We start from the raw sequence: 12577 nt of genomic DNA on the forward strand, positions 1-12577 counted from the left end.
AACTATGAAAGTGAAACTGTTATTCCTTCTGTCATGCCCAACTCTTTGTGACCCCATGAACTGTAGCCCACCAGGCTCCTCTGTCCGTGGGATTCTCCAGGCAAGAATACTGGAGTGGGCTGCCATTTCCTCCTCCAGGGAATCTTCCCCACCCAGGGATTGATCCCAGGTCTCCTGCACTGCAAGCAGATTCTTTACCCTCTGAGCCACCAAGGAAGCCCCCCAAATCAATTATATTTCAATAAAAAACTAAATTTTAAAAAAGTATTCGAAAATTCAATTGAGACTGGGCTTCCACAATCAGCGACCGCCCAAGTGCCCTACAGGAGCCCTACAAGGCCTCTGGCCTGGCCAGGACGGGAGCTTTACTTTGTGAATCCTCCTTCCCCCGGCTCTGCCCTCCCCTGATCGAGCCTCAGCTGCACATCTGGAGCCCAGCAAACCAGGGCTTTCTCCTCTCTGTGTCCAAATAAGACCTTCCCCCAGTAGAAACACAGCCAGCCATCCTCCCAAGATTTTGGAACCATAGCGATCCATCTTTTTGTCTCATGTCCAACCTTAATTTCCAAACCGTCTCTGCACACAGCAAGAGAAATGGTAGGTGACAACGCATTAACATGTAAAGACTTGAAAGAAATTTTCAGTGTCATCAGGCACTTTCCAGAATGACACGCGAAGGAGTTTTACAGACTGAAACCCCCCCACCCTACCCCCTCCAGCCGCTTACCTCCCTGGGGACCCAGGTGGCGGCTCCACGTGCTGTGCAGGTCTCGGGGGGGACAGGGGATCAGGAAAGCACACACGAGCACTAGGACCATGGAGACCACCAGCATCAGCAGAAAGACGGATGTGCGCACACAGGACACGACGGAGGAGGCTGCCTTCTGCTCCAGGGCCCCCAAGGGCTCCAAGGGGTACCCCTCGGGGGTAACCTCGGAGAGACGTGGCTTCCCAGCCCCTGCAACCTCGGCATCCGAGTCGGGCTCCGGTGCCTCCCCCAGTGGGCTCTTCCCGTTCTTGACCCCTCCGTTCTTCTGCTGCAGGTTAAGCACCAGATCATCTTCACTCTCATCGCTGTCGGCCTGTGTGAGGGGGTCATACTCCCCCAGGTCCGGGCTTTTCTTCCCTGAAAAGACAGAAACCCAGACGGTCAAGGGGGACTTGCAAGGAAGACCCCTCAGTCAACACATGGAAACTGGAAACACCTAGGAGAACACACAGAACAGAACAGGTCTAGGCTGATAAGCCTGGACTGCGGAGCCATCTATAAAAACAGATGCCAGTGAAAGGGGGAAAGGATGGGGGAGAAAAAGAAAGAAAATCACAGTGTTCTGGAACAGGGCTCCCCAACAGAGAACTGGGTCACACAGCAGGAGGCAAGAGGTGGGTGAGCAAGTAAAGCTCCATCTGTATTTATAGCCATTCCCCATCACTCAGCTTCCCCTGTGGCTCAGCTGGTAAAGAACCCCCCTGTCAATGCAAGGGATGCGGAATCCCTGGGTTACGAAGATCCCCTGGAGAAGGGAATGGCAACCTGCTCTAGTGCTCTTGCCTGGGAAATCCCATGGACAGAGGAGCCTGGCAGGCTACAGTCCATGGGGTTGCAAAGAGTCAGACGTGACTGGGCGCTCGTGCACACGCGCACATACACACTCCGTCACTCAAATCACTGTCTGAGCTCTGCCTTCTGTCAAATCAGCGGCGGCATTAGATTCTTATAAGAGTGTGAACCCTACTGTAAACAGCCCATGAGAGGGATCTAGTATTCCACCAGACCAGTCCCTGGTGCCAAAAAGGTTGGGCACTGCTGTTCTAAAATTATCACTTTCATGAATTTAAGAACATTCAAAAAGAAATAGAAAATAGCTAACTTCAAATACTAGTTTTTTTTAAAAAGTTCTGTTAGTTTGTGTGATTCTCAGTAACGAAACGACCATGGCTCTTCCATGGATCTTGCATACACCTAATGTGTATATTTCCTTTGATTTTCATAGAGTGGTAATGTTCCAATCTGTCCCATGACTCCTCTAAACTTTTAGAACCATTGTTCTCTGCACACCGCTCCTCACAGGCCAATATGTGTGACTTCCCAGTAGTTTCTGGGCTTCGCAGGTGGCGCTAGTGTTAAAGAACCCTCCTGCCAATGCAGGAGACATAAGAGACTCGGGTTCAATCCCTGAGTCGGGAAGATACCCTCTAGGAGGAAATGGCAACCCACTCCAGTATTCTTGCCTCTGTCCGTGGACAGAGGAGCCTGGTGGGCTACAGTTCATAGGGTCCCAAAGAGTCAGACACAACTGAAGCGACTTAGCACAAAACTGTTTCTACAGAAACCACGAAGAAAGTCAAATGCTGAAAGTCACCTGGAGACATCTTACCAAAAAAGTTTTGAGAATCTTCCTGAGAGTCTAACACCCTTTCAGTGCATGTTTCAGTAAACAGTGGTTACCTGAAAATTGCTATTCTGATCCTGCAGGCTGGGAGTGGTGGAATCTAGCAGGCATGTGGAGATGGAGGACTTGTCTTGACACTAGTTTACACAATAAGCACCCCAGTTTTATTTAGACCGTGTCTTTGCTGGGGTGGCAGGAGGCGGACATTTATGAGGGTAGAGGGGGTTAAACCTTCCTCCTCCCAAGCCGCCCCCTGCTCTAAGTGCCAGCAACTGGAGGAGTTTATGCCTTTATTTCAGGCTTATTATGGTTGTTTAGTCACTAAGTCGTGTCCAATTCTTTTGCAACCCTATGGACTGTAGCCCACCAGGCTCCTCTGTCCATGGAATTTCCAAAGCAAGAATACTGGAGTGGGTTGCCATTTCCTTCTCCAAGGGATCTTTCCAACCCAGGGATTGAAACTGTGTCTCCTGCATTGCGTCTCCTGCATTGGCAGGCAGATTCTTTACCAATGAGCCACTGTTATGAGGATTAAATAATACATGCATGGTTCTCGGTGCTGACGTGAGAGTCAAGCTCAATAAATTTCAGCTTCTGTTATTACTGTTGGTATTCTATCTCTCCTCTGCCCTCACCCCATCTCCTCATCCCCAGGTTAAATATCTCTACCTCTTCAACCCATTACTTGAAGAAGCATTATTTCAGGTGTCCATGACACCCCGGTCCCTCTCCTCTGGACACAACATGTCCATGCTCTTCAAAGGACAGTTCCCAGACCTGAATATGGTCCCAGGGGTGCAGTCTGACCAGGGGAGGGCAGAGGGGCCACTACAATTCAAAACCTGTAACTAGGATCAAACCAGTCAATCCTAAAGGAAATCTACCCTAAATATTCATTGGAAAGACTGACACTGAAGCTGAAGTTCCAATACTTAGGCCACCTGATGCAAAGAGCTGACTCACCGGAAAAGACCCTGATGCTGGGAAAGACTGAAGGCAGGAGGATAAGGGGGCGACAGAGGATGAGATGGTTAGATAGAATCACTGACTCAATGGACATGAATCTGAGCAAACTCCGGACATAGTGGAAAACAGGGAAGGCTCACATACTGTAGTCCATGGGGTCACAAAGAGTTACAACTTAGCAACTGAACAGCAACCACCACCACCTAGGATCAGGCCAGCTTTCTTGGTCATCCCATCACTGATTCAGCTAAAACTGATTCAACAACTGATTCAACTAAAACTCCAAAGCACTTTCTACATATGCTCAAGCCATCCTACAATTACATGATTTTTAGCATCAAGTGAAAAATGCAGCATGAACACTAACTGAATTCCATTTTCCTAGTCAGTTTCCAGCATGCAACAAATACGGCCTAAAACAGCATCTCTGCCAAAGTGAAATTATGACTGTAATACTAGTGAAAAAAACAGTTTAAAGGAAATCCATTTTCATTTTATGATATACTATCACAGGGAAGAAGAGAACTTGACTGCAAATGCTGCAGAGACTTGTACAAATTCTTTAATAAATCTATAAATTACAAGCATTGTTTGAAAATCAAAGCCTCTGTCGAACTGGTCCCTCTAAAAAGATTATGTGCTGCTAGTTAACGATGGCAAAGGATGACCTTTCTGTCAGTCTCTCCCTAAAACCAGAGGGGAAGAAAAAGAAACAAAAATAGAAAAAGAATAAAAAAGGAAACAGCCACATCCCCAAACTGTAATTTATGAAAAGTCGTTGCCAAAGGCAGTGAAACTTGCATCCAACTGAGGAAGTATATTAAGAATAGGGACATACATCTCAGGTCTCCAGCAAGGAGCCGAGTTCACGCAATTAATAATAGTGATGACATGGAGGACCAGTGGAAATGTACTAAGAGCTACTATGCCAGGCACTGGTCCATGCGCTTACAGGGGTTAACGCGTTTAATCCTCACAACCACCCCAGGAGGTAGGTGCCATTATTATCCCCACTTTATCAACAAGAAGATTAAAATATAAAGAGGTCAGTTGCCTGAGATCACAGAATTAACAAGAAAAGCCAGGATTCAACATCAGGCAATTTGATTAGAATCCACGGCTCTAACCAATCAGTTGTGCTGCCTCCCTCGTTCCCCAGATATAAAGCCAAACCAAATAATCTTTTGCTCAGAAAGACAAAGCGTGGGGGTCCCAGAAGCATCAATGAGCCTCATTCAACACCACAGTGTGAACAGCCAAGATAAGACTGAAGAAGAAAGAGAACGAGCTTTTCTCTTTACAAGAAGCAGGCTGGCAGTGCAGCAGGTTAGAAAAGGTAACATTGGCAGTTCTCAAGGGGCGGATTTTTTTGGACAGTGTGGGTCCAATCAGGAGACAGAAACCAGCCACTAATTCAAACAGGACAGTTTCATGCAGAGACTGATTAAACAGTGAAAGGAAAGTAAATATAAACCTGGGAAGAGAAATCCAAAAGGTATCCTGGAATGGGGAGACTGTAGCCCAGAAGAAGAATTGGAATTTAAAGGGTCCAGATCCACGTTTACAGATCAGACAACAAAAGCGAACGTGGAGCTCAGGGTCAATAAACTGACAACTGGCACAAGTAACAAGGGACTTCCCCAAGGGCTTACAGTGTAAAGAATCGGCCTGCAATGCAGGAGACACAGGAGAGTCGGGAAGATCTCCTGGAGGAGAGAATGGCAACCCACTCCACTATTCTTGCCTGAAAAACCCATGGACAGAGGAGGCTGGTGGGCTACATCCATGGGGTCGCAGAATCGGACATGACTGATCATGCACGCACAATAAGAAACAAAGAAGTAAATGCTAAACCAGCATTCTGAGGCCCTGCGACAGATGCCAGCCTGTGACGAAAGCAACATCCACAAAGGAAGAGCGCTGGTGGGAAAGGGATTTGAGTTAACAGCCTAGCTTAGGTTCCAGCCTCAGCTGCCCAAATTCATTCGGCCTCTGCCCACCAGTCAGCCAATAGCTGGCTGTAAAACAGCCGCCCATCCAAATACGAATAGAAATCAGAACACAGCCATCATTAGTACTCAGTCCATAAGCTACTGCAAAGTTCTACAAACACTCAAGAAAGAAATTACAACAAAACCCAGCAAACAAAAACCCAGCTACAGAACAAATGCTGGACAAGTGATACCACGAAATGGAAGAAATAGTGAACAGATACTTCCCCCTAGAATCCAAGAAATTGAAGCAATTGCCTTCTCTGAAATAAGGGCTCATGGAAAAACAGAACATTTCTAAGAAGAAATGATGATTCAACAGAGAAGATGTAAAGTAAACAAGGAGGACTCAAGAAAATGATGGAAGGAAAGAATAAAACAATCTTACAAAGGATATCCTTATTGGGATTGGCAAAAAGAGCTGAAAGGCTGAAAAGAGCATCAGAGATGTAAAGGTTAGACTGTGAAAATCAAGCAAGATGAAACAGAAATAACAAGGGCTCAAAGTTTTGAGCACTTACTATACTCTCTTTCAAGCCTTTTAACTGCCTTAGCTCAGTAAATTATCATAGCAACTCTTTGAGGCAGACACAATTTTATCTCCATTTTAAAGACGAGGAAACTGAGGTTTGGAAGTTTAAGGCCCATAGTTAAACAGCAAATAAGCAATAGTACAAGAATTCAGTCCCAGGCAGTGTGGCTTGAAGGCTGTACTATCTCGGCACTTCATAAGAAAAATAGCAAGGTATTTAAAAGGACTAGAAAGAAAAGGACAGATATAGAGGATAAAAGTGATCCAATCACGTAACTGAAGAAGAAAATAGAAAAGAGAATGGAACCAAAAATGATTTAAAAGACATACGAATAAAGCTCCTGCAGTTAAGGGTTAGTTGCTCAGTCATGTCCAACTCTCTGGGATCCCATGGACTGTAGCCCACCAGCTTCCTCTGTCCATGGGATTCTCCAGGCAAGAATAGTAGAGTGGGTTGCCGTGCCCTTCTCCAGGAGATCCTCCCAACCCAGGGATCGAACCCAGGTCTCCTGCATTGCAGGCGGATTCTTTATAATTTGAGCCAGCAAGGAAGCCCATACGAAAAAGTTTCCTACAGTAGAGCAAGACCTGAAACTGCAGAATAAGGTGTCCACTGAGTCTCAAGAAAAACTGATACAGAGCAATCAATACTGAAATATATCCTAGTAAAGGCAAAGAACGTCAAGGACAAAGACAGAATCCTATGAGCAGCCAGTCAGTCCAAGAGAAAAAAAGCAAGTCACGAATGGTGGGAACAAAAATCAGGCTGACTTCTCCACAGCAAAACACATTACTAAATGACAGTGTGGCAATATGGAAAAATCCTCAAAGAAAGAAAATGAGACCGCAAAATCCAAGAACTGACCCAGACATGATATTTCTGAAGTACAGAGGCAAGAACAAAATATCACATACGCTTTCTTTAAGGGATCACAGATTACAACCAGTGCTTGGCTAAATTACAGAGGAAAATAAATATTGACTTTTTTACTATTAATATGTATTTTTCCAGAACGTGCAAAAACAACCTTCCACTTAATTATTACAGCAAGTTTCAATTACAGAAGTCCTAAGTAAAATATTTTTTCTATCTATTCACAGAAAAAGAGTGAAATATATAGTACATCACTTGCCTAAAGTTACACTCAGGCTGAGGAGTAACATCCAATCCATGCTTCAAAGCTCAGGGAACTTTACCAACATCTTGTCTGCTGATTTCAGCCACCACCCACATTTTTAGTCAATGAAAGGTTTTCAGAAAATAAAGAGAGGACACTGATTTCAGAATGTGCTTAGACTCTCAGTTGTGTCCAACTCTTTGCAACCCCTGGACTGTGGCCTGCCAGGCTCCTCTGTCCGAGTGGGTTGCCATTTCCTTCTCCAGGGAATCTTCCTGACCCAGGAATAAAACCTGTGTCTCTTACATCTCCTGCATTGCGAGGTGGATTCTTTACCACTAGTCTCACCTGGGAAGCCCAATTTCAGAATGCTGCTGCTGCTGCTGCTAAGTCACTTCAGTCGTGTCCAACTCGTGCGACCCCATAGATGGGAAGCCCACCAGGCTCCCCTGTCCCTGGGATTCTCCAGGCAAGAACACTGGAGTGGGTTGCCATTTCCTTCTCCAATGCATGAAAGTGAAAAGTGAAAGTGAAGTTGCTCAGTCGTGTCCGACTCTTAGCAACCCCATGGACTGCAGCCCACCAGGCTCCGCCGTCCATGGGGTTTTCCAGGCAAGAGTACTGGAGTGGGGTGCCATTGCCTTCTCTGAATTTCAGAATACATCAGTGTAAATAAGCTTCCCACGACTGTCACTTTTAGAAAGACAGAGGATGCTGGGCAAATAGCAATCCAAAAATGAGACAGAGGAAAATATCAATAGGAAAGAGATGCAACTGTACCAGCCCCAAGTGTTTTCAGGAAAACATACTATAGTGTGTCCTACTCTGTGACATGCACTATACTTTACACAGACTTTCGCCTACACTCTACTGTAGCTAAAGGTAAATCACTTCCATCATGAATTAGTTTATCCAAGGGCACAGAATCATTCCAAGTTACACATAATAAAGCAAACCATTACAATAACATTATGCTCTTCTATTCCCTTCAGTGTTTGACCTTTAAACTTTTAAATGGACTAAAAATATATATTCTTAAGAGATAAGATGCCCCACCAGCTGCTTTATGAATCTCACATTGTCCTTCTGTTACTAATTAACTGCATTCTATGCATGTCGGCCAAATGTCTTTCCATCTTGAGCTTGATGAAAGGATATGCAACTGAAAACATCCCAGGGACTGCTCTTTCTTCACCAGGTTGATGGACACTGGCCATGAGCACATTACATCAGGCCTCCCTCCAGTTACCACATTTGTAAAGATCATACTGCTGCTGCTGCTGCTAAGTCGCTTCAGTCGTGTCCAACCTTGTGCAACCCCATAGACGGCAGCCCACCAGGCTCCCCTGTCCCTGGGATTCTCCAGGCAAGAACACTGGAGTGGGTTGCCATTTCCTTCTCCAATGCATGAAAGTGAAAAGTGAAAGTGAAGTCGCTCAGTCAGGTCCGACTCTTGGCAACCCCATGGACTGCAGCCCACCAGGCTCCTCCGTCCATGGGATTTTCCAGGCAAAAGTACCGGAGTGGGGTGCCATTGCCTTCTCCGGATCATGGTGCTAATGATGAAGATAATAATGCCTGACACTTACTGAATAATTAACATATATCAAAGGTCAACAAACTTCTTAAGCACATCCATCTCTTTTACTATCCCAAATAACCCTACTGTATGGCTAACAGTGAAAGGTTCCATAATAATATTATTAGTACATATGAAGAAACTAAAGGTTAAAGAGAATCTGATAAAGAGTGGATTAATCCAAGTAGGTCTCATGCTCTTCACCACCATTCTGTTCTGCCTCCTTACACATAAAAATAGTAAGGATGTCATTGTGGTGATTTTGCAATATCTACAAATAACAAATTATTCGTACACCTGAAACTAATACAATACATCAATGATATTATACACTGATTATACATCAATGATACTCAATGTAAAAAAAGAAAAAAACAGTGAGGATGTTAACTAAAGTAACATGATACAGTAGCCAAAACAGGATAACAGCTTCACAGACCCAACTATAGAGTACCCAAAAAGGGCTTTCAGAAAGCAACTTCCATCTAATATAAAAGCTAACAGTTGTATTTGTGGTAGAAGGGAGAAAGGTAAGAGGGAGAAAAGCAGAAGCATGAGAAAAAACCCCCTAAGACCCACATCACCTAAAAAAACATACAGCCTTTGTACCTGGGCCTAGACTCAACATTCGAAAAAGGAACATCGTGGTATCTGGTCCCATCACTTCATGGTAAACAGATGTGGAAAAAGTGGAAATGGTGTTAGATTTCATTGGGGGCTCCAAAATCACTGTGGACAGTGACTGTAGCCATGGAATTAAAAGACACTTGCTCCTTGGAAGAAAAACTATGACAGCGTGTTAAAAACTTGAGACACCACTTTGCCGACAAACATCTGTGTGGTCAAAGCTATGGTTTTTCCAGTAGTCATGTATGGATGTGAGAGTTGAGCCATAAAGAAGGCTGAGCACCGCAGAATTGATGCTTTTGAACTGTGGTGTTTGAGAAGACTCTTGAGAGTCCCTTGGACAGCCAACAGATCAAACCAGTCAATCCTAAAGGAAATCAATCCTGAATATTCATTGGAAGGACTGATGCTGATCCAATACTATGGCTGCCTGATCGAAGAACTGACTCATTGGAAAAGACCCTGATGCTGAGAAAGATTGAAGGCGGGAGGAGAAAGGCAACGACAGAGGATGAGACAGTTGGACCCATCACCAACTCAATGAACATGAGTTTGGGTAAGTTCCGGGAGTTGAGATGGACAGGGAAGCCTGGCGTGCTGCACTCCATGGGTCACAAAGAGCTGGACACGACTTAGCGACTGAACAACAACAGCCTGGACCTCAAAGTGTCGAGAGTACCTGAGTGCTCAGGGCCCTACTGCCGTCCACACACACAGGTCCAGGACCAGACTGTGCTTCCCCCACCCAGTCAGCTGACACACTTACTGCATCTGAATACTCCAGGAGCAACGATGAAGCCTCAGCATGCAAAACAGCTCAAGAGTTTCAAAAGCAAGATTTTTTGTTTTGCATTTCCAGCCTTTGAGAATGACAATTAGCTATATGAGAGGGGGTGAGGGGCTTCCCTTGTGGCTCAGCTGGTAGAGAATCTGCCTGCAATGCAGGAGACTTGGGTTCGATCCCTGTGTTGGGAAGATCCCCTACAGAAAGGAAAGGCTACCCACTCCAGTATTCTGGCCTGGAGAATTCCATGGACTGTACAGTCCATGGGGTCGAAAAGAGTTGGACACTACTGAGCAACTTTCACCTCACTTCACTTCAGAGGGGGCGCGAGGGGGGAAAAGAATCTAAAAGAAAAGGAGAAACAAAGCTAAATATGTCTGACATCCCATTACCCCTTGGGAGGATATCTATGCTATGCTATGTAGGCGTGCTCAGCCATGTCTGACTCTTTGTGACCCCATGGACTACAGCCTGCCAGGTGCCTCTGTCCATGGGATTCTCCAGGCAAGAATACTGGAGTGGGTTCTCATTTCCTCCTCCAGGGGATCTTCCCAACACAGGGATCGAAGCCGAGTCTCCTGAGTGGAGTCTTTATCACTGCATCACCTGAGAAGCCCATGGGAGGACACTACCCTACACTAAGGATATACACGGCTACTCTCTTCAAAACAAATCCTGCAGGTTAAGGGTTATCCCCATTCTATTCCAGTGTTACATACACACTCCAACAGAGAGATCAACGTTCCTTCCAAAGTTATAATGAGACCATGTGCAAAGAAAAAGTGTCTGAAGTCATGAAATCTGGGGACAGAAATGCAAATTCATATCAAATTCACAACCAACCCAGTGTCAGCTGTGGCACAGTATAGCAGACTGGAAACTCCTTGAGAACAGGGACCCTCCACTGGGTATCCGCCAGACACCCAACCAGCCCTTTCTACCCATGCTGGGCAAGCAGCTGCGTTTCTCACTAACAACTTACCAGCAAACAAACAGTTTATAGTTTAATGTTTAAAATGTATTTAGGTGGGACTTCCTTGATAGTCCAGTGGTTAAGACTTTGCCTTCCAACGCAGGGGGTGTAGGTTTGATCCCTGGTCGGGGAGCTAAGATCCCCCATGCCTCACAGCCAAAAGAAAAAAAAAAAAAACCAAAACATAAAACAGAAGCAATACTGTAACAAATTCAGTAAAGACTTTAAAAATGGTCCACATCAAAATAACAACAAACTTATTTAGATAAAAGCATAAATTTTTCTAAAGCCTTAAAATCTAAAATGTATTCGAGCAGAATAAATATACTTTTATTAAAATAGCAAGTTTCTAGCAGGACAGTTCCATTCTGGAGGTTTAAAAGGAAAACCAAAACCTTGGAGTTGTTGCCCCCAAGTACTGAATTAGCTCTGACTTCACCACTAGTGCCTCCTTAAAAGAATATTCCATCCATTATCTGCAACTTACCGGTGCAAATAACTTATCCTCATAAATGCTCAGGCTTGAGAGCCTGAGGCTGAACAAGTGGAACCCAAGGCCCAGAATCTAAAGTCAGAAGACCCCCCATGTTCAAGTCCAGGCTTTTCCTATGCTGTTTGTGAGACCCCGGACAAGTCAATTTGACAGATAATTAATTTTTTAGAAGGGGAAATACCTGTTCCACCTACCTCAGCGCAGCATCAATGTTGTCATTAAATGGAGAGGCTGTTCCAAAGGGGTCACTCGCCATCCTGCCGCCCTCTTGCCCCCAACCCCCAGTCCAGCCCAAGACGGAAAGAGTTGGAGACCCTCCCGTAGGTCCTTCGCGGCGCTCGGGAAAGGATGCTAACCTCATCGCCCTCCCCTGGGGACGGCGGCGACGCGCGCCCTGACATCCGCCGCCGCCGCAGCGCCAGGCCACCATCCCGGCGCGCCTTCAGGGTCCTTCCCCCAGCGTTTCCCAGGTTCGCCCCGCGCCGGCAACCTCCGACCCGCCAGGCGCCTCTTTTGCCCCCTGGTGGCGCGTGGACCCCAGCCCGCGGGGGGCTGCACCGTCTCGCCTCCGCGCGCCTGCAGCTCCGCTCGGGCTGGGGCCAGACTCCGATAGGCTTCGCCCCCGGGAGCCTGGAGTCCCCACCCCCCCAAGTCCGGCGTGGGCGGGGTGGTCGCGAGGTTGCAGCTTACCGGGGAGCTTGAGCGCCCTGGACAGCACGGTCGCCATGGTGGAGGCCCCGGTGCGCGTGCGCGCGCTCGCGTCCTGCCGGGAAGTGTAGTTCGCAGTCGAGGTGCGCGGGGCCGGGACCTGAAAAGGTGGGAGCCGGGCGGCGTGGCAGGGCCTGGAGGAGGCGTCCGCTGCTGCCTCCGCGCCCACGTGCGCGCTCCTGCCCCTTCACCCCGCCCCCTCCGGGACAGATGCCTTACTGGGCAGGTCACGTCACCGCGCTGAGCCTCACTCTCCTCCTCCGTGAAATGGGGATCTGATACAGCCCACTCCTTGCAGTGAGCACGGAATGAGATAATAGATAGGAGGCAAGGGTTGTGAAATACGCCTGGGCTTTGGAGTCAGACGGGTTTGAATTCCGCCCACATCCCTCGCAGGGCAAGTCACTTGTATG

At 46.6% G+C, this 12577-nt stretch overlaps 1 protein-coding gene across 4 annotated transcripts in view; it reads right to left on the reverse strand.

Annotated features, from left to right (window-relative positions):
• FAM234B (family with sequence similarity 234 member B) overlaps positions 1-12204 on the reverse strand; it is a 40016-nt gene extending 27812 nt beyond the window's left edge. For 3 of the 4 annotated variants that reach the window (XR_009494626.1, XM_059887058.1, XM_002687781.6), the window contains exons 1-2: positions 12147-12204; positions 728-1126 (exon numbers count right to left, since the gene is read on the reverse strand). Coding sequence is in view for 3 of the 4 variants with exons in the window: in XM_059887058.1 (XP_059743041.1) it covers positions 728-1126; positions 12147-12183 (436 nt within the window). In the remaining variant the exon portion in view is untranslated. Of the gene's footprint in view, positions 1-727; positions 1127-11812 lie in introns of all 4 variants that reach the window. The other variant, XM_024992618.2, reaches the window with a different exon arrangement.
• Positions 12205-12577: the final 373 nt, after the last annotated feature.

This window comes from Bos taurus, chromosome 5, assembly GCF_002263795.3.
Source record: "Bos taurus isolate L1 Dominette 01449 registration number 42190680 breed Hereford chromosome 5, ARS-UCD2.0, whole genome shotgun sequence".
Taxonomy (NCBI): Eukaryota; Metazoa; Chordata; class Mammalia; order Artiodactyla; family Bovidae; genus Bos; species Bos taurus.